Raw genomic sequence first — 22,998 nt, forward strand, 5'->3', positions numbered from 1 at the left:
ATCGAGACGATATCTTTATGGCCAGCAGAGAGCGAGTCTGCCGCCCAAGGCCTTGGAGTATTGGACAGTGGAAGGGGTTATCAAAATCTCAGTTAACACAAAATGCTACCTGGTGATAGCGCACTTGACTTCATCCTGCAAACCCTGGGCTTTGAAGATGACCAGGCAAATAGGGAACTGGTAAGTGAAGCTTTTATTGTTTTCAGAGGAGTCTTGGTTCAAAGAGCGTAAATGTAGCTTCGGGTTCCATTTCTATACAAAAACAATGAACATTAATACATGATGCATGTGAAATACAGAATTTGCCGATTGTCCAGAGCAACCTCCAGTGGGGTCAGGGCATTGCAGTGGATGCTGCAAGGCTCTGTTCGAATCTGGCCTGGGATTGTCTTGGCAACTCTTGTTTGTTTATTTGTTAGTGTCACAAGTAGGCTTACATTAACACTGCAATGAAGTGACTGTGAAAATCCCCTAGTCACCACACTCCGGCACCTGTTCGGGTACATTGAGGAAGAATTTGGCTTGGCCAATGCACCTAACCATGTCTTTCAGCCAGTGGGAGGAAATTGGAGCACTCTGAGGAAACCCACGCAGACACAGGGAAAATGTGCAAACTTCACAAAGAGAGTGACCCAAACTAGGAATTGAACCCGGGCCCCTGGCGCTGTGAGACAGCAGTGCTAACCATTGTGTCGCCCTGTGGGGCCCTTTTTCAGTTTCGGGGGAGTCCATGCACTTAATTTTGAGCCTGGGATTGTGATCAACCTGGTGATATTTTAGCATTCTGAGTCAGGAATGATGTACCTTTTTCCCACATTATTGCATCACACTGCATGTGTCGATTCTTGGCTGTGGCATAGTTTCACAGAATCTGTTCATTTCAGTCAAGGTCAGTCTGTTCAGCAGAGATAAATAATTGAAGCTGGGAACTTCCTGGCTCGTGAGACGAGTGGATAGGTTGCGAGACTTTCGGGATGTTAACGACTACTTTCAAATAAATAAACATGTGCTGGTGGGTGGGGAGACAAAGACGCATGAGAAGAGATCTGATAAACCATGCAGGAATTCATTTGGTCTGTTGCTAACTTGGATAAACTGGTTAAGCCTGACTGGTTCCTGTCTCATTGCATCAGATAGTTGGAATTTGAGATGAATCTGATCTTGGTTTATTTTTCGTAAGTGTGGGAATTGTATTTAGAATCCAAATCGGAGAGAAAACACCAAGGAGCTAAGGTAGACTGGTACCCTCAGCATGTTATTTGCCTCGAATGACTGGGATTGAATTACCTTGTACTCATAGATGATGAACAGAGAATTTTCAGGATCTTAGCTCACGAATGGCAATTCCCTGCCGTAGTTTCCCTGCCAGTGACGTACGTAATCCAGCAAGGCCATGTCCTGTTGTTAGCATGGATAGTAAGAAGTTTAACAACACCAGGTTAAAGTCCAACAGGTTTATTTGGTAGCAAAAGCCACAAGCTTTCGGAGCCTTAAGCCCCTTCTTAGTACATGCAATACAGGATGGCATCCATAATAACTGCATGAAAAGTTGAAATGCTGAGGTCATGTAGTAATTTGATATGAATACATTGGCCCACAATTTTGATACTAAAAGTCAGAGAAATCTGAAGTAAAATTGAAATACTGCTAATGCTGGAAATCTTAAGGTAACAACAAAGTGTTAGCAATATTCAGGTTTGGCAGCATCTTTGGAGAGAGAAGCAGTTAAATGTTTTGAGTTGAATGTGACTTTACTGTTTCTGGCATAGCTTTTATCCAAGAGAAAGCTCATGACTTGAAGTCTAATAGTTTGCCCATTGGAAATGGCCTCAAAGTACTTCGAATGCTATAAAATTTGGCACCTTGTGCTGCTGTCACTTTTTTGCTTTGTGCTATCATATGAAAATGACTATGTTACAAAATTTCACACCTTATTGATTTTGGCCATTTCCATTCCCAACTCCTTATATTGTGTTTCCTCATCTAAATTCTCTGTCATGGACAATTAACTCCTCTTAAATGGGATTGTTGTCTTGGGTGATTTCCAGTGGTTTTCCTTGAGAATTTTTCAGAGCTCTATTATTTTGGGCAGGAGAAGGCCACTCTGTTTCCCTGGTTGTAGATCTTCTCCTTTTCTGGTATTGTAGATGTTACCCCCAGTACTCAGGTATTTGGACCTCTTCACTGCAACAAATAATGTGCATGGATTAGTTGACCCTTTAGTCATCCAGTTGACCCTTCAACTTTAAATCAATTGGCTCGTAGCTGCCCCCTCTAAAGAAAGTGAACTTGATTTCCTTGACCTTTCTTCATCTTGATAATCAGTCGCCTCGTTTCTCACTTCTGCCCATAGCTCGATTATATTTTGTATTTATAATCAAGTGTGATAGGGTCCAATCAGCATCTTTCACACAAAATACATACATAGATTCAGTCGCTCTGCTAATGCAGCCTGTTACAATCCCAGTGGGGATCCACAAACCAAAACAACCAAATTTACTGAATGTACCACCCCAAGATCTCACTTTTTGTAACTTGTACTTCACAAATCAGAATCAATGTAAATTAAATATGAATTAACATGCCAACAAATAGAGGTAAATTTCTCTTGAAGTAGATGAAAGCACAAAACTGTGCTTAACGAATCAAGCATCACTGCTGCACGTGCCACCACATGCAATTCCAAAATTCTCCAATTTTGCTTCATGAGTATGTAGGATCTCCAACTTTTCCACTCAATCGCTGCGGCTCCTGAGCCACTTCAACAGCATTCGTATTCCGCTTAAGGTCCCAGGTTAGTACCGACAGGGTGGGCAGATGTTCATGATCTTTTCTCTCGCACGTCAAGTCAGTTCTTTATAGAGTTCCTTTTCAACCAAGAATAACCGGTTCACAATCTGGGCCTCGAATATCAGCCTGAGCTATTTGCACTGTGTTTATTTTAGCTTGCTCGTATGTTGCTTCCCCAAGAGCTTCTGGAATTCTGTTTCTTCTTGCTGCTACATAGATAACTGACCTTGTCATAGAAAGCTTCATTTCTTCCCATTTGAATTCTGATCCTCTTTCTGTTTTCAGCCTCGTAGACTGTATTTTACCATTCCTCCTGTTGGTACTGCTTCCAGGTCACCAGTATTCCCCAAATTATAGTTTAAGACATTTAAAACTATTGTTAAATGTCCTTCAAACTTTTTTTTAAAAAAACCATTAAGATTCCCCAGATGTTTTCCAGTAATTGCTTAGTTTCCTTCATGTTACTGCTTTTAGGTCAAAGGTTGTCACACTTGAGTGGGTTTCTGTTTGAGTTTCTCTCCCTGTGACAACCAGATCACATGCATGTCTGAAGTGAACTATTTATCTAGAAAGTCCTGTTTACTTTGAATTAAAGGTACATTTCAAAACATAACGGTTTGTAAAGTTCAGCGTTCATGATGAGCACATTTCTTATTTGCTATTTTTTCCTATAAATAAATCTTGAGCTGAACATTTGAGGCTTTTCTGCTCTCAGCTGTCATTCACCTTTGCAATCAACATTTTGTCCTATTGCTTCATTTATTACAGCACTTAACAAGGTTCTGTTTGTCAACTATTTCTACCGGCTTGTGGCAAAAGAGCAGTGAAGTGCAACTCATTGAATGGCTTTTTAAAAGAGCTGGTATATGAACGATGGGCTGAGTTGCCTCCTCCTGTGCTGTAACCTTCTGGTTTTTTAAATTTTTTACTCAATCCAGTCACAAAGCCAATGCTCAGAGTGGACTAGGCAACCCTAAATCTATTCCTTGCTTGCTCCAAAACCAAATTCAAAATCCAATTCTTGGTCCCCACAAGACAGACAAACAAGATCCAAGCTGACAAGATAAGGCATTGCACCCCCATCTTGGGCTTGATCTGACCCTTGATCTTAGCCAAAAGGCCAAGAAGCAATGTGGCTGTCCACAAAGTAGTGTGAAGTTAGCTTATTGTGGCTTCTGTTATCAGTGATTTATTTCACTTGAAGGAAGAAAAATTTATTTCATTAAATACATATTTGAAATCTAAATCTATTTCAGCCCAGTGGCTATTTTACTTAATTGGTGTTTGAAAAATCTTAAATGAGAAGTTCCATTATATTGAACTTCCGTTACTTTTTACAACACTCAGTACTGTTTCAACTTAGTTATTCATGATACTTTCAATTTCTAAAAGATTCTTGAAAGGGGGCAAGGTGAGAGTGGGGTGTTTGTTTCTCCGTAAGCTGTTCCTTGTATCCCTTTCATTCTTGGAGGAATCTGTTATCAGCAGGCAAGTGGAAGGGCTTTTCCATCCGACACTCCAAACATTCTCAATTTTCTCAGCTGAGCAAGTGATATTCGCAAGCAATGTTGTATCAACTTGGTTCAGATTTTTAATACACTTGTGTCAGAAGGAATACATTCGAGTCCTATAATCTAGGCTGACATTTCACATGCTTCAGCATGGTGCATTGTTGAGAGCACTACTTTTCTTCATCTGCCTTCAAAAGATCCTCGGCACTATTCGAAAAGCAGGGACTTTTCCCGGTGTTTTGACCAACATTCATCCTGCAATGTGAAAGATTAACAGGCAAAAGCAAAATTTTGTGGGTGCTGGAAATCTGAAATAAAAACAATCTGCTGGAAATACTCAGCAGGTCGGGCAGCATCTCTGAAGAGGATTTGAGATTAACTGTCCATTTACTTCAGTTGGTGTTTAGAGGACCACACATGTACTGATCTGCTGCTTTGTTTGCCTATAAAACAGGAACAGCAGTTCAAAAATTGATCTCTCATTTTTTCCCTCTGCAGTGATTGTAGTCTTGAGCGTGGAAAAAAAGCTTGCAAGTGGGCTGAAAAAAAACAGCTGTGTTTTGTCTTCGAAATCTTTTGGAGGGAAAAAACTTTTATTTAGTGGAAACAAAGTCAAAGTTGTTGAAACTTGTATGTTCCATAAATGCACTGTAAATGAGCACTCAATATTCTTTGTGTCATGGGGAGTTTGCTCTCAGGATGAATTCTCTCTCCGACAATTGAGTCGGATGGTGTGCTCCCACACCCCATCCTGACAGATTTGGAAACCGTTCTGTTTTCTGTTAAGCCATCTAGGAATTAGTAATTATCTTTATACAATGTGTTGATGTAGATGAATATTAAAATAGTGAACACCCGGTGTGTAATGGAGAGTATATCCTGCTTATTCGTGTAACAACTTGTTGTTTATGGGCAGGGATGGTGGCTGGGCGAGGGGAGAAATCAGTGTGCCCTTTTCATTGCAGGGAGATGATGTATTATGGCGAGCTAGTTGGAGGGTTGGTGACTGGTCCTCAGCTGGAAACAATACACAGCCTTTTATGGATGGCTTTGTAAGGAGGCTATTGCTGCTTTACCATTGAGTACCTTTTGGGACCCTGCAACCCCCTATCCATGTGCCCCCAAAGCACCCATTCCCTCAATGGAATCCATTTGTGCTGGAATTGTAGTTTGTTTCACCTCAGCCTACTGGCCTCTGGGTTAACACTGGATCCTTGAAGATCTAGGGTGCAGGATTGCCCAGTAATGGGGGTTCCTGCCTCCTTTTACTTTGTGTACGAGGATGAGATGGACAAAAACTCTGTTCTTATATAGGAATTGACAGAAAATCCCCAAGGGCTTTTGTATTCTTCCCGGCCCAAAGTTCAAGATGAATGTGATCTGGTCAGCAATCCTCTAATAGTTTTACAGCAATCGTAATTGCTGTTTTTAGTACTATTAATTACTGATTGCAATACCAAAACATAGTAGTAACCTTCTGAAGGGCAATTAGGGATTGCAGTAAGTGCTGGCCCATGTCCTATGAATGAATAAAAAAAGTCACTGTTGACAGTGTTAGCAGGTGTTCCTATGCTGGACTTACTTTCAATGGGATAATATTTAATTGAAAATAAGTTGACTAATGGCTGCATTTAAGTCACAAATGTTTGTTTCTAGATTCAGTATTGGTTGTCCTATTGTTATTTGGGGATTATCTAAAACAGGTCGCAGGCTTTCTCACTGGCCTTTTCAATAGATTATTGAACAAATAACCAAGCAATTTGTTCTGCATTTATTTTCTAGGAAATATCCTGGTGTGGATTTTTTTTTAACTACTGTGTCTCCTTGGGAAAAATTGAAACCCAAGGAGAAAGTGCTGGAAGGCATACAGTCAGGTCATAATTATCAGTGAGAGAGGCTCGTCTGAAAAGCTTCAGTCCGTCCTAACTTTAACCTCTGACATGAGGATCAGACTGTGGCTTTTTGTTTTGCACTGCCTCCAGAACTTGAATGTCTCCCTTGTTTCCTTAGATCAGAGTTGGATGCAATGTTCATGATGTAATTTGATCCAAATAGCACTTTATTAAAGTTTGAATATTATTTTCTCTGTCCTAGATTCAAATGCTTTGGCCATGTAATTCCACATCCTATTAACTTGGATTGCTGCTTTGCAGTGTTTGGACATGTTTTAACATTGAATCCATTGAGACATTTAGATGTCTGTGGTTGTTTCAATGCTGTTTATGGAGTATGAATGTTGTCTGTGTTTCCTCCCTGTGCAGTACTGTACTTGTCTCCATTTAAATTTTATCCGTTGCTCTGCCCATAGTGGCACGGGTTTTTGTAACCAGGTTGGAGATGAAGTGTAGCTCCCCTGCCAATCATACTGGAGACTGTACAGCTCGAAGTGACTGAATTTATTGTGTAACTATTTTCCACAGCTGAATTTGATTGCTGTTCTTTTGTGTGGAACTTTATCAAAAGCCTCGTGCAGATTGGAATGTTCTCCATCGTGGGTTTCGGTGCACTCCGACCCAGTTGTCATTTCTACGCAGATGCTGAAGATGTTAGTAAGGCGAGAGCTTTCCCTTTTGAATTTGCAGTGAGTCTAGCTATACCAAAATTTGTAGCACTCTTCCTTTATGAGAAGACTGTGGGCTTGAGATCTTTTGCTACCAAATAAACCTGTTGGACTTTAACCTGGTGTTGTAAGACTTCTTACTGTGTTTACCCCAGTCCAACGCCGGCATCTCCATATCATGGCTCAAGATCAATCCAGAGACTTAAATATGTAATTGTCTGGCACAATGTGGTATTGGGCGAGTGATGCACTGTTTTGAATGAGACGTTAGGACTTGTCTGCCTGCTCAGGTGGATGTGAAGGATCCCATGGCAGCATTCAACGAGCTGGGGAGTTGTCTGGCCCAATCCTTGTCCCTCAAACAAAAGCCCCACAGAGTATATGGTAACTTATTCTGGGGATCTTCGTGGAATCTTGATGTGCACAAATCGGGCACTATGCTTTCCTTCATTGTGACTACATTTCATGAGTACTTCATTGGGGAGGAAATGCTTTGGAATGTGATGAGTAATTTTATAAACACAAGTTGATTTGTTATTGTTGTGCACATGATTCTCAAGTTTAACCTTTCCAGTACTTTACATGAAATTGAAGTAAGATTAATAGGTTAATTCTGTGTTAGCTGTCACACTTAGTTTGTACCTTCTCTTCGTGGGAATGGGTAGATGTTTGTGTTGCGATGCCTGGGACAAATAATGGTAGTAGAACATTGCTTTCATTGAGAGGAATTTTGTGCCCTAAAATGAAGGATCAATAATTTAGCTGCACTTGCATTGTTGCTTGAAACTCCATCCTCAGGAAGGGAATATCAAATTGCAAAACCAATGCAAAGTTGAGTGTTTGGTAGAAATGATTTCTGAAATTATGGTGTTATTTGAGGTTATGTTTTTTGATGTTGAAGTAACGGGATAGGCACAGCTTTGTGCCCATAATTTACAACATGGCAAGTTCTTGTTTGCCTGTATTTTCAGGGCGGAGATGAGTAGAGGTCAGGCTTTCTTGCAGGGCAGTTGTTTGAACATTTTAGGCACTTCATGTGAAGTTGCAATGTGTGTACAACGTTGCATCACATGCCCAGTGCTTCATTGTGCGAATGACCAAAGCTAAATCCTGACAGAGGTGTGTGTGAACCTGGCAAAGTTAAATGGAAGGGAGCGGCATAATAGTTGTGTTCATTTATATATTTGCAATTGATTGTGGTCAAACCACAGACTCCAAGTGACATTTATCCTGGGATTCTATGATCCCCTTGTGTATTTCTACTGTAGTTTAAATTATTTTCCTATTTAACTATTTTTGATTAATGTGTAGCATAATAAAAGATTGTTATTGATTTGATTTTTTAGCATGATTAAAGCTAACTTGTTTTAAACTTGTCAGATGTGAAACCAGGGCCTGGGAGAGGGGCTGCACAATCACACCTGGAGTCTGAAATTTTATCAGCAACTTGGTTTAATTTTATGCATAGAAATTTTTATTAGGGAGCTACCTTTGCTTTTAGCATTTAGCTGGACAAATAATCCTGCTGCATGCTGTTCCTTCGCTCAAGAGTTTAAACACTGCCAAGTCCTGAGCTGCCTCCAACTCGCTCACAGATATAGTTGAGTGAATATTAAAATAACCCTATTACTGTTGATGTCATCAACCGTCTGGACGCCTAACAGACAGAAGTCTCTCCCCATCTCACTTCTGGTAGCAGAGTGGTAACCTAGCAACTCTAAGCCCCTTGTTATTACTCAAGGGTACAAAATTGCGATGTTTTCATCAGTGTAACCAACAAGGATAGAGGGTGGAGAATGTACAACCTATCAGACGTTGGGAGTATCTTGCGTTCCTAAAGCGTAGCTCTCTCAGGCTGCACTCAGGTTGTCCTCCGTGCAGATACAAGATTTCAGTAGACTTGACTGAGTGATCAGGAATATCTCCCTGATCGAGGTGAGAACCCAGTACATCAAATTTTACAATGTGGACATAGATGTGTTGGGTAAAGAGCTGATCCTATTCGGGTTCTGAAAGCCAAACATCCAGGAACTAGTGCAGAAGCTGAGGTTTTTAATAAATTAGTTCTTGAGATATTGGCCTTTTGGCTAAGATGAAGTGTAGTATCGACATGCTGTACTTGGTTGAAGTCATGAGGTTACATTGTGGCTTCATTTGAAGCAATTTTTTAAAGCGGCATCTCGGCCTTTTGGCTCAGGTGCAAATGAGATCAAGCCTTGGAGGAGGTGCAATGCCTGCTCCAATCAGCTTGGATCATGTAGATCAAGCCCAAGACAGGAAGTGAGAGCCCTGTCTTGTCAGCTTGGATCGGGAACGTCTCACTTGCAGAGACTCTGAATTGGACTTCGATTGGATTGAATTAGATAAATAAACCAAAAAAAAATTCTTGATGTGGACAGCGCTGGCTAGGCCAGCATTTGTTGCCCACCTCTAAGTTGCCCTTGGAAAGATGCTGGTAAGCTGCCACCTCGAATGGCAAAATCCATGTGGTATAGCCACACCTATCGTGCTTGCTGTTGGGAGGGAGTTCCAGGATTTTGACCCAGTGACAATGAAGAAACTGCAATATATTAGCAAGTCAGGATGGTGAGTGGTGCTCCTATGTGCCTCCTTGCCCTTGTCCTTTTGAGGTGGTAGTGGTCTGAGGGGCACTGGAAATTTCCTGCAGTACATCTTGAAGATGGGGAAGTGTGGAAACAGACAAGAGAGGAAAAGCTGGAATAAGATCAAATCAGCACAGGACAGGCTCCCTGGAACCCAATCCTATCAGACCATAAGAAATAGGAGTAGGCCATTTGGCCGCTTGAGGCAGTGGCTGGCTCCTGGGGCTGAGGTCCCCCACTGCTTTTTATTTTCTTCAGCTCCTAATTGGAGAAGGAGGCTGTGAGCAGAGTGAAGGCTGTGGAGTGCCAGTCTGTTGAGGTGGCTGGGGTGGGGATGTTTCTGTGTAATGAAATGTCCTCAGTGGCTCTACCTTCCCTTCCCTTTCTGACTGGCAGCACAGTAATGCTATCACACTGCTTTGAGCAATGCACTGTATTATACTGTTGCTGCTCTTGATACTCATGACCCATGCGACATATGTATTAGGTGCTATTTGTACGCAGATGTCAGCAATAGGTGTCACCATTTTGCAAGCAGCTTTGAGTTTGGCGAATATAGAAAAGGGGTGAAAATAACGGGTGATTGATGGGGAGGGTTCTGCTCTGGGGTTGGTTGGGGGGGGGGGGGGGGGGGGCGGGGGGGGGGGGAGAAGAGTGTGAAACAGTAGATGCATCAGGGCCCCATGATTTATCTCCTTGATCCTGGTGAAATCAACTTACATCACATACCAGCTGCACAATAGCTCCAGCCAGTCTGCTGTTTTTAATGTTTTAAAGTTTCCCGAGAACTATTCTTTATTTTCTAATGTTTAAGTATGTGGAACATTGTAAATTTAAACCAAATATCTGCAAATGCGGTAACTACACAGCAGCATTGTCTGAAACTGGGATTGGTGTTTTAGGTTCAACCTTTTCTCCTCTCTTAAACATATGCAAGTATTTTGTGAAAGTTGGGAGAAAGATGGGCAAGTATGAAAAGGCCCTATAAATGTTAGAATGTTGCCGGCTGTGCTTGTATTGTGCTTGCATGTGCCTTGCTTTGCTGGCTCCTGGGAGCTAATAGCACAACTCACCACCAGAGGCGGCACCAAATAGGCACTGGCGCTGAACCATACCATTATGACAGTGGTCGCATGAGAGGAACAGATGGCCAAGTTCATGGAAAGTTCATCAATTAAAGGCAAACGTTGCTTGTCCCAATTTCTACGTGGCATGCATGCATTTTGCTTCATTTACTTGAGCTTAAAATAACCCCTTAATTGCTAAGAGAGTTTGAACTGACTGCCATGGTATAACCTCCAAGAAGCAACACTGAAATTCCAAGGTCAAGTGCTAGATTTTAAGATATTACGGGACCTAGCAGTAATGATCTTGTATAGGTGTATGTGTATCTTGCAAAATGTTCATTGCAGCTCCATTTCCATAATAATGGCGAGTAAATGTTGCTTGGTATTGATTGGAATGTATCTTAAACATGGTCCCAGATCTGTATGCACTTTGCAAGGATGTCAAAGGACACTCACTTGAACGTTAAGTTGTGATTTCATATTGTTTTGTACGTATTTATATAATCTGTTTGATGAGTGTGCCCCAGAATTGTTACTGTTTAATTCCATAAATTTATCACACCTGCATGTTATTTTACAGCTTGGTGAGCTGGATATTATGAGTGACATGTATGCCATTCACACCATTATGTAGCACGCACAGTGAGCAGATTCCTTTGGCCATTGTTTGTGGCTTTCACCAGCATATGTTCACCCCATGCTGCTCACCATTCTTGATTTGATGGTAAACTGCTGAAACCAGACACAAGGGACCTCCAGTAACAACTTATTCCTCTTGACTCACCGACGTCTCTCCAATCTCTCTGGATTCTGTTCAGTGACTGCCCACCGCACCTCCATTAGGTTGCAATACATGCCATGTGGAGTACTGTGGGCACTTTCCTCCGTCCTGTCCCCCTCCCAAATAAGGGCTTTTTCAAGCCTAGTATTTTGGTTCAGCAGCTTGTCTTCACTCCTCCTTGCTGATCCAAAGTGAGCAGTTTGATCACTTTATAAAATGCTAAGTGTAAGCAGAGGTTGGGATTTATGAGAGTTTGCTTAATCATTTTTGCTTACCTTTTGGAAAAGGCCAAGGTATTGCTTCTGTTAAATTAATTTGACATTTTTGACTAAAATATTATTCTGCGTTTCCCTCTTTCAGGTTCGTTGGATGATGTACTGGATTGTGTTTGCCCTTTACACCGTACTTGAAACTTTTGCAGATCTCATGATATCTTGGTAAGATTACGAAATAGCAATGAAACTGTTGAGTTGCCCATGAAGTGATACTAGCTCACATGAAAATTTTAAAATTTAGAAGAATGTTAGGAATTAGAAAGGACAACTCTTTGGAAATGCACAAATAAAAACTGGAAATGCTCGAAACACTTAACAGGTCAGAGAGACAAATAGTTACTGTTTCTGGCTGATGACCTTTCATCAGAGCTGGAAAAGGTTTGGGATAAACAAGATCCAAATAAGTAGAAAGAAAGGTAAAACGGGGCGGAAAGAACAAAATTCAATGATTGGCTGGAAGGCAAGGAAGACTAAATGAGAAAAGAAATGATGGCAAATGGAGGTGGTAATGGAACAAGTTTATTTTTTAAAAAAAAGTTCAGTCTATTGAAATGTAAATGACAAAAACAGAATCATTGCCAATTACTGCTGCCCATAAAATAGAAGGGACGGTTATGATCTGAAATTGTTGAACTCCTGAGTCCAGAAATCTATAAAATGCCTCCTGTACGGCAGGCAAGCTGGCTGCTGTGAAGAACAATAATAGGTTATGATAATTCTGCTGTATACCTACCCATCAATTGAAATCAGTTGATGAGTAAGTGCCTCCAAGATTGCCATTTGTTTTTCTCGTAACAGCAGCTGACTCACCTTGCTGTGTATTTCCAGTAATTGGTTGGTTAACCAGCCTGTTTTGAAACTGCTGGCTGTTCCCTTCATGCTGGCTCGATCGTTACCACAGAAAGTAGTTGTGGCTAAAACATTGTACTTTTTCAAGGAGTTGGATATAGCTCTTGGGGCTAAAGGAACCAACGAAATGGGGAGGCAAGTGAGAACTGATTACTGAGTTGGGTGATTAGTCACCCTGTCAGGAGCATTGACCAGTTCATACTTTAGGCACGAGTGGCCCACAAAGATGGCATGGATAGAGGATTGACTGACTGGCAGAGAGTGGGGATAAAGGGGTCTTTTTCAGGATGGCAGCCGGTGACTAGTGGGGTGCTTCAGGAGTCAATGTTGGGCCCACAACTTTTCACGATATACATTAATGATTTGGAGGAAGGAACTGAAGGCACTGTTGCTAAGTTTGCAGATGATACAAAGATATGTAGAGGGACAGGTAGTATTGAGGAAGCGGGGGGCTGCAGAAGAACTTGGACAGGTTAGGAGAGTGGGCAAAGAAATGGTAGATGGAATACAAGGTGGAAAAGTGTGAGGTAATGAAGAGGAATGGATGCATAGACTATTTTCTAAATGGGAAAATGCTTAGGAAATAAGAAACACAAAGAGACTTGGGAGTCATCGTTCAAGATTCTCAAGGTTAACGTGCAGGTTCAGTCAGCAGTTAGGAAGGCAAATGTAATGTTAGCATTCCTGTCGAGAGGGCTAGTCTGTAAAAGTAGGCATGTACTACTGAGACTGTATAGGGCTCTGGTCAAACCCCATTTGGTGTATGGTGAGCAGTTTTGGGCCCCATATCTAAGGAAGGATTTGCTGGCCTTGGAAAGGGTCCAGAGGAGGTTCACAAGAATGATCCCTGGGATGAAGAGCGTGTCGTATGAGGAACGGTTATGGACTCTGGGTCTGTATTCATTGAAGTTTAGAAGGATGGGGGGCGGAGGGGAGAGGAAATCTTATTGAAACTTACAGGATACTGCGAGGCCTGGATAGAGTAAACGTGGACAGGATGTTTTCACTCGTAGGAAAAACTAGAACCAGAGGGCACAACCTCAGGCTAAAGGGATGATCCTTTAAAACAGAGATGAGGAGGAATTTCTTCAGCCAGAGAGTGGCGAATCTGTGGAACTCTTTGCCGCAAAAGGCCGTGGAGGCCAGGTCATTGAGTGTCTTTAAGACAGAGATAGATAGATTCTTGATTTATAAGGGGACCAGGGGTTATGGGGATGAGAAAAATATCAGCCATGATTGAATGGTGGAGCAGACTCGATGGGCCGAGTGGCCTAATTCTGCTCCGATGTCTTATGCCCACATTTCTTGGCTCAATATTGAGTATTTAGCATGCATGTTGCAAACGAGGAGAATGGGTGCCTGACACACAAGGGCCTACAGAATTAATCACATCACTGTGGGTTATGTTGAGGACAAAAATGCTAAATAATACAAAAGCAAATAATACTCTCAAACCCATACTCCACATGGGTTTGAGAGGATATGGTGAGAAGAGACTTCAAGAATTGACTTGATTACTTAACATCCTGATTTGGGATCTTAATTTAGTTGTGCAATAATTGATTGATCATTTGAATCATTGCGTGTGTAAATTTAATTGCTCATGGAAAATATTTTCTGAATTAGTGAGGTTGGAATTATAAATTGAACTGTTGTGATTCTTGGGACCCATTTTGAAGTTGATTCATTCCCATATAAATCTATCAAGTATGTGGCTACCATTATATCTATGTCTACGGAACATTGAATTTTTCATATGGATCATACCAAGTTTCTTTATCAGATGACTCCCAAGTCCCTTTGTGTTTCTTATTTCCTAAGCATTTTCCCATTTAGAAAATAGTCTATGCATCCATTCCTTCTCATTACCTCACACTTTTCCACATTGTATTCCATCTACCATTTCTTTGCCCACTCTCCTAACCTGTCCAAGTTCTTCAAGTTAATGAGCATGATATCAGTGATGGATAAAACAGGATCTTCTGCAAAGGGACCATTGATGTGCCATGAGAAGCATGTCTTTATAGGTGAAGGATTATTTTTCTCATTAGTTGGACTTCCCTGAGGGCAGAATGGTTTGGGCGAAATAAATAAGGGAACTCAGTAGATGCTGCTTGTTCAGCTGTTGGTAAAGCTTTTGACACTGCTCCACATGGGTTTGAGAGGGTATGGTGAGATGAGACTTCAAGAATTGACTTGATTACTTAACATCCTGATTTGGGATCTTAATTTAGTTGTGCAATAATTGATTGATCATTCTTTGAATCATGGCGTGTGTAAATTTAATTGCTCATGGAAAATATTTTCTGAATTAGTGAGGTTGGAATTATAAATTGAACTGTTGTGATTCTTGGGACCCATTTTGAAGAAGTTGATTCATTCCCATATAAATCTATCAAACGGAACATTGAATTTTTCATATGGATCATGCCAAGTTTCTTTATCAGTCTTGATCGGTTAATTGTTTCCAAGGTTTAGAAAACCAATTTCCAAATGGAGTCAGCAAATGGCTGATGGGTTGTATTCTCCACTGCATTATCCTAGCTGTTGAAAACACTAATGTCTGTGTCAGAGGTCATTTCATCTGTCGCTCTGGCTGCTTATGGGGTACCCATGAAACAGCTGTCCGTTAGCCAAGGTGTTGCATATATCAGTCTGTATTCCCTTTGCATGCAGTGCTGTTTGAACTTGTCTGTTACTCCCTGGTCTCCTGAGTACAGCTGGCTATTGTATGCACTACTGCAAACCAGTCTTGCAGTGAGTGCATGGGAAACTGATTTGTCCTTTGCATGATGTCTGCTTACTTCTGGAGAGAATATAAGGATCAGAGCTGGAATAGGCCATTTGACTCTTGGACTTTGCCAAATCAGCAAGATCATGGCTGATAGTCTACCTTAACAAGACCATCTTGCACTCTCCCCTTATCCCTTAATTCCCTCAGTACCCAAAATTCTGTCGACATCTTGTCCTGAATACACTGAACAACTGAGCATCCACATTTTTCTGGAATAGAGAATTCATTAGATTCACAACCCTTGAGTGAGGAAATTGCTCCACATTTTGGTTCGAATGGCTGACTGCATATTCTGAGGCAGTGATCCTGTGTTCCCAATTCCCCAGTTGGGGAAATACTTTCTTTGCATCTACCTCTGAAGAATTTTATGTAAGGGTGGCATAGTGGTTAGCACTGCTGTCTCAGTGTCAGGGACCAGGGTTCGATTCCCAGCTTGGGTCACTGTCTGTGTGGAGTCTACACGTTCTCCCCATGTCTGCGTGTGTTTCCTCTGGGTGATCCAGTTTTCTCCCACAGTCTGAAAGATGTGCTGGTTAACTGCATTGGCCATGCCAAATTCTCCCTCAGTGTACCCATACAGGCACTGGAGTGTGGCGACTAGCGGATTTTCATTGCAATGTTAATGTAAACCTACTTATGACAAACTTTACTCGGTTAGATTTCATTCTTGTGAACTCCAGGGAATACAAGCCAAGGCTACTTAATCTCCCCTATTAGGGCATTACCTTCACCCCAAGAACTGTTCTATGTTGCGCTCCTTTGATGGCAACTGCGTCCTTCCTTGGGCGAGGAGACCAAATCTACGCTCACTACTTGAGGTGTGGCTTCACTGATGTCCTGTGTAATTGTTGTAAGACACCTTCACTGTCTTGTACCGCAATCCCTTTGTAACGATAATATGCTATTTGCCTTCCTATTGTATTTGCTGGACCATAAAGCATGTTTTCTTCTGGAAAGAAGTGGCCTAAAGTTGCTGTGTTCACGGACCAAAGTTACACACACATTTCCTTTTAAAATTCTGATCATTCATAAATATGATAATTGCTTCCTGTACCTGTCCATTATTTTTCTGTGATTCATGTAGAACCCCCATGTCCCTTTGAATGCAAAATTTCCCAGTCCTTTTAAAAATATATTCTGCATTTTTTATCTTTCCTACCAAAGTGGAGAACTCTACCTCATCGGTTACCTTCCCACCTTAATTTGTAAATTCAACAAACTTGGATATGTCACCCTCAGCCCTTTCATAGAAGTTATTACTATGGATTTGTATGTAGCTGAGGTCAAATGATGCCACGTGAGGGCTACTGCCCGGTGTGATGGTCCTCCTTACAAGGTCTGCAGAATATGATGTGATCTGGGGCAATGTTTACTCTGGTTTGAGCAGAAAATTGTTGCTCAAAAAATAATAAGGCCTCTTCGAGGTGATCTTACTTTTCCCCCCAAGTTCCTGTTTTAATAAAAATTGCCTATAATTTGTATTCTATTATTGTAGCATGCTTCCAGTCTCTGGTGAGGTGATCGGGATTTTTGGCAGAGGAAGTTGCACAAAACTATAATTGCAGAAATGTGGATTGTGACTTCTGGAAAATGTATTCTGATTGTTTCCAGCTTAGATATATTTCAATGGGTCAAATTGCAACTGTGTCTTACAGAACTGAACAAGCATGAAGTAATTTAGAAATGACTGGTTTTGTCAGTGTGAAACTAAATGCCTCCCTAACCTGGCTTCTGATACTATATCTAATTTGACAAGTGTTGCTCTTGGTTGCAGGTTTCCACTGTACTATGAACTTAAAGTGGCATTTGTTATCTGGTTGTTGTCTCCGTACACTCGAGGAGCAAGTTTAATTTACAGAAAGTTTCTACATCCTCTTCTCTCCTCACGTGAACGAGTAAGTTTTTCTGCTAAGTCTAGGCATAGTGTCAGTTCTTAAAATAACCCTCGTTCTAACTAGATCATACTGGTGAAAGCATTTTAAATTGCTAGTTTTATCTGAACCCTGGTTTCTAGGGTGTGACGCACAAAGTGAAAACATGCCACAGTGTGCGGAAAGCAACATGAGTTGCAATTTTGTGAAGTAAAACATTTTAAAACCTTGTTCGCTATTATTTTGTTTGGTTATTACTTTGCCAGTGAAATGTACTCCTGCTGCAACAATAATTTAACTGAAAGTGTATGTTTTAAAATGTTTGCAACTGGGAAAATAACAGCGCAACTAAGGTTGGAAAACTAATCTTAAATATTTTAAAGCTTGTAATTGATAAGCATAGGTCCAGATACTAAAGAGATGCTTTGCTTGTCGTACAATAAGCGATGATACAATTGAATGGCAGAGTCTATTTTTGAGAGTGCATTACTGTTTCTTTCAAATTAAGATTGGTGCTGCGAAATGTTATAATTCCAAAGTTTGGGGCTGTCGACTGTTTTTCAGGTCAGTTGTGCAATGACTGGCTACAGACTAAGGTGTTTCTCAGCCCCAACCTTCGAATACATCAAAATGCAGAAGTGAGACCTCCGACTAATGTTGCCAGTTAATGCCAGATTAAATGGGAGGTGGATTGAGCTTGGCTCGATTCACATAGGACTTCTGTAATCAAAAGAAAATAAATTTTCATCACATTTGTCCAAGTTTAATTCGGGCGCAGGTGAAAAGTCTGTGGCACCCAGTCCTCGTCCAGTTCCCTTTCCGTGCATCCAGGTGTCACTCTTGGTTTAATGATCATGTAATACCCTCTTAGTTCGAAGGTCTGGGTTCAAAGTCCCACTCGAAGCACACGATCCACTTGGTAGCACTGCACCAATGTCAGTGGTGTGTGTTTCAAATGAGGTGTTAAATTTGGGTGCTGTTTTCCTTCCCAAATGGACATGTCAGAAAGCAGAAGAGTTTTCAACTTGTATTTCTTGAGCAACGTCGTGAATAAAAAATCTAGTAATTTATATCATTGCTACTTGTTGGACACTCCTGTGCACAAATTCACTACCACAATTCCTATTTTTCACCAATGACCACACTTCAACCTACTTGTGCTGGAGAGTGTTTTGGGATATCTGAGATTGTATAAATGCAAATTTTGTCTGAACATTTCAGCAGTAATTTGAGCTTTTCTACTTTGGATATTGGAAACGATTTTTGTTTCTCATGAAATGAGGTATACAACATTTCTGAGCAACACAGACGTTTTCTACATGAAAGGCTGTATGATTTAATTTGAAAACTGGTATTTTCATGACTAAATATTATGGTGTTCGTACATTGTGAATTATTTTTGTCACAGGATATCGATGAATATATTAGTCAAGCTAAAGATCGAAGCTATGACACGATGGTGAAGTTTGGAAAGCAAAGTCTAAATTTAGCTGCAACTGCTGCTGTGTCTGCTGCAGTGAAGGCAAGTGATGTGTCTTTGTTGCAGAGTCTCAGATAATTGAAAATGGCTCAAGTTGAAGATCTCAATTAAATCCCTGCAGAAATCCCGTAGTATTTTAATACCTGAATATAACACTGTTGTTGACCCTTTATTCTGCCCTGCTTTCGGGCTGAATTCAGTATCCTGTATACTTGCAAGCTTTATTTTTCAAAGCTTTAGTTTAAAGAGGTATGTGTGTGCAACTCTGGTACAAGAACGAGGGCAGTTTATGTACTGTTTTATTATGTGTAATATACTTGTTGAAAGGTGGTGCACAAAGAAAGAGAAAGCAGAAGATGTTTCTCATGTTTGTGTAAAGATCATCCTCCTCCCTCGTGCCTCATGCCCAGACATTTTAGATTTACATTTGCAGTATTGGATTGTGTTAAGGTATGTCTTCATTAAACCTCCAAAAGGCATTTAGTAGTTCAAAAGTTGATGCACAAATTAAAAATATGGTCTGTTCCCACTGTACTTTAATTCTGCATCAACAGTTTTATGGAATTTTTTATATTGCCTAGCTTGTCATTTCCCTTCTGTCTTTTATTCTAACTATGATATTGCTTTCTCTTGCCTATACTCGCAAACTGTCTTGCAGGATTGTTGCTCAGCTTTCTACTCTTGTACTGGCCCATTCAAGTTGAGGTAATGAGACTATTGGCATAAATAGTTTGACATGGATAATTGCTTCTGTACTTATTCTCTTAAGTTATGGGTGAATGGCACTAATTACCTTTTTGGCCTTAAAATTGGATGTTTGTTACCATTGGGAAGATTCCAATAAATTGGATTGTATTGCTGGCTTTTAAAGCTACTAACAGCATGCTATTTTCATTCGTAACCTTGCAACTCCAATTTTCAGTACCCTTTTAATATTTCTGCATAGCTTTTGTTCAAAAGTGTATGTTTTGTGTTTCCATCAGAATTTCAAAACCTTTTCATGAATTGTAGTCAATCTGAAGATTAAAATGTGCATGGGGACTTTTGGAGTTTATTTGAATGATCTTTGAGGTCAAGCAGCCAGTTATGGAATGCAAATTGAATAAATCTTAATGCAAGTTGAATTATCAGTTGGAAAGGTGAAAGTTTCTGATTGACACAGCTTACCAACACATGCAAATCTCGTCTACAAAACCCAGCTCCCCATCCGTGGACATTGATCTTGGGAGTTTGTTGTTTCATGCTCTGAGTAATTTTGGGATTTGTCTTGACCTACAAATTTTATATAAAACACAAACAGTTCGTAGTTTCCCCCTTAAACATTTGAGATTATTTTAAAACTCTACTGCTTGTGCTCACTCTGGAGAACACAGTACTGTCCAGTTGCTTGAATATCATCATGTGTCAGTAAAAGTTAACTTGTAACGATACCCGGCATTTGCTTTTTACCTGTAATGTTGCTTTTATGGTTTAGAACAGGACTTTGGTAACACCGCATGCAAGTTGTTTCCTCTCTGCAGCATTTTTCTTTGTTTGTTTATCGCCCCTTAATTTAGTGATGACCATTAGTTTGAGATGTGTAGATTTTGTTTAAAAAAAACTTTCCTGTGTAGTTTCTTTTGCAACTATGTGCTGCATTCCACGTCTGTGTTCTATGTATTGGCAGAAGCCTGAAAATAAATTCCTGAGATAAAACCAACGCACATATCCCTTGTGTTGAAAGGAAGGTAGGGCGGCACAGTGGTTAGCACTGCTGCCTCACAGCACCAGGGTACCAGGTTCGATTCCCGGCTTGGGTCACTGTCTGTGTGGAGTTTGCACGTTCTCCCTGTGTCTCCCTGGGTTTCCTCCGGGTGCTCCAGTTCCCTCCCACAGTCCAAAGATGTGCGGGTTAGGTTGATTGGCTGTGCTAAATTGACCCTAAGTGTCGAGGGGTTTGTAGGGTAAATAAGTAGGGTTATGGGGATAGGGCCTGGGTGGGATTGTGGTTGGTACAGACTCCTGTACTGTAGGGTTCTATGATTCTGAATGACCAATGCTGGATGCACTTCCATGGCAGTGGCATTTCCCCCATGTCAAAGTCAACTTGCTTTATGAGAGAATCTGAACATTGATGCAGTTGGATATTTGAATTGGGACAGGGAGGGGACATCACACCAGCTATTTTGATCCGAGTCCCAGTCGGCACCTGAGCATGTTTTCGCTGGGTGACATTAGGGGGTCTGAGCCTGGCCTAACCTTTTTTTAAAATCTCATTTAGTCTGGTCACAGTGGTCCCATTGTAGTATCCCCAGCTAACATTGACTTGTTCTAGATTTGTGTTTAAACCTGGTACTTTCTGATCTCTGACTTGGCGCCACACCACTTAGTGTTTGTATCCACTGAGGCTGAAGCAAAAATTTTATTTTTAAATATGTGAAAGCTTTTAGTGTTCAAAAATGAATACGTTTAATGGAAAAATGCTGCATTTATGATCTCTCATTTTTGTTGTACTTTGCAGAGTCAAGGTGCAATTACAGAGAGGCTGCGAAGTTTAAGTATGCATGATTTAACAGCAATACAAGGTGATGAACCAGTAGGACATCGCTCCATAACCAGTGCTGCTGATACCAGACAGAAGGTGAAACATCTGCCAAAGGAGAACTCTAGTAAGTAGTTAAAGGCACTACACAACCACTCAACTAAATTTTGAAAAGTAATGAGTTGTATAATGCAGCTTGGCCACTTACTGGAAAATAAACTAAGTGAAGTGTGACTGTGTAAATAACAAGCCAGAATATTTTTTTTGGAAGGGGGGGGTTTGGAGAAAGGAAGCAACGGAGAGACACAACTGGCATTGAGTGAGACCTCCAACAGCCTTGACACAGCCTCCTGAGTGTGGCTCAATCGATTTGATTGCCATCTTTAATCTGTGAAATCTAGGCTTTGAATTTGAACTAAATTATGATTGAAGTGTATCTTGTCAGTAGCTTGGTGATGCAAGCATTGTGGTCATGTTTCAGGGCCAACAATCCTGCGGCCAGGAGAGAGGAGTTCAAATTCTACCATGGCGACTCGCATCAAATTTATTTAAATATATGTGGAATAAAAAGCTAGAATATATTATGTTGACCATCTAATGATAGGATTGGGATTGCCATCAAGCCCATCTAATTCACTAATTTCTCTCGGGGAATTTAATCAGTCCGTATCTAGTTTGGCCTACATGTGTCATCTTATCCACAACAATGTGGTTAACTCTTAACTACCCTGTGAAGTAGCTTAATGAGCCATTCAGTTATCTGGAAAATGACTAACCACCTTTTGGGGACAGTTGGGGGTTGGAAAATGAGTGCTGGCCTTTGCCAGTGTCCAGTTTGGACAGCAAAATTCACTTTCTAACAGGTGATCAATGGATGGTGAATCGTTTCCTGTTTCAGGAGATCACAAATCCCCAAAATGGGAATTAGTCTTCACTGCAGTTGAGCATGCTCCTGGGGTTTTGGCTGGGCTGGCATGAGTTTTAGCTTGATTCTGATTTCCCTGCTTGATGCTGAGGCTGGCTTCAGAAGGTGGAGCTACTTGCTTTCCCAGCCTTGACATCTGGGAAGTTTGGCAGCCTGCCAAAATTGAACTGAAACATGGTGATTTGGCACTAATCGCACTCATGATAGTGGAAATCTGCAACTCTCAATCCGTCACAACCCCCATCCCGCACCCCATTCCCATTCCTTGAAAAGCCAAGTGTAAAGTACCTCCGGATACCTTGCTGGATGCTTTGAATGTATGTTTAGCTAAAGTATTCTAATCTATTGCCAACCATTTTGTAAGTAGTTTTTTGTAAGCCAGAAACAGTTTTCATATACAGTGACAAAGTGTCAGTTTGTACTATGCTAATAGATGTTCACACTATGAAAAGGTTCATGGTAAAAGGACATCTGTATTGTATTTCAAAAACAGAATCTTTTTGCCTTTTCATAATGATGCCAGTGTATCCTGATGATCAGTTGCTTTCTGAATGCTTTGTCGTACAACTGTGGCATTGATACAAAGTGATTTCACTGCCGCTAATGTTCCAGTGTTAGTTTGACCTAAATTCAAAATGGGGAGGAATGGAGTGGAAGGTCTGGTGGCTTATCAAAAACCAGAACAAAACTAATGTTATTCCCCAGAGGAGTTGAGTTCTTGGCACCAGGTTTGTGCTTTATAATTTTGACGCAGAGCCCAATCTGAATCATAGAATAAAATAGAATCCCTTCAGTGCAGAAAGAGGCCCTTCGGCCCATCGAGTCTGCACCCCCCACAATCCCACCCAGGCCCTATTCCCATAACCCCACATACTTACCCTGCTCATCCCCCTGACACTAGGGTCAATTTTAGCATGGTCAATCAACCTAACCCGCACATCTTTGGACTGTGGGAAGAAACCGGAGCGCCC

General features: G+C 41.0%; 1 protein-coding gene across 2 annotated transcripts in view; it reads left to right on the forward strand.

The window, feature by feature from the left end:
* reep3b (receptor accessory protein 3b) overlaps window positions 1-22,998 on the forward strand; it is a 59,688-nt gene that overhangs the window by 31,711 nt on the left and 4,979 nt on the right. For both annotated transcript variants that reach the window (XM_078223640.1, XM_078223641.1), the window contains exons 3-6: window positions 11,673-11,749; window positions 17,005-17,125; window positions 18,510-18,623; window positions 21,082-21,229. In XM_078223640.1, the coding sequence (XP_078079766.1) occupies window positions 11,673-11,749; window positions 17,005-17,125; window positions 18,510-18,623; window positions 21,082-21,229 (460 nt within the window). The remainder of the gene's footprint in view (window positions 1-11,672; window positions 11,750-17,004; window positions 17,126-18,509; window positions 18,624-21,081; window positions 21,230-22,998) is intronic.

Source organism: Mustelus asterias, chromosome 11 (assembly GCF_964213995.1).
Source record: "Mustelus asterias chromosome 11, sMusAst1.hap1.1, whole genome shotgun sequence".
In the NCBI taxonomy this organism is placed as follows: domain Eukaryota; kingdom Metazoa; phylum Chordata; class Chondrichthyes; order Carcharhiniformes; family Triakidae; genus Mustelus; species Mustelus asterias.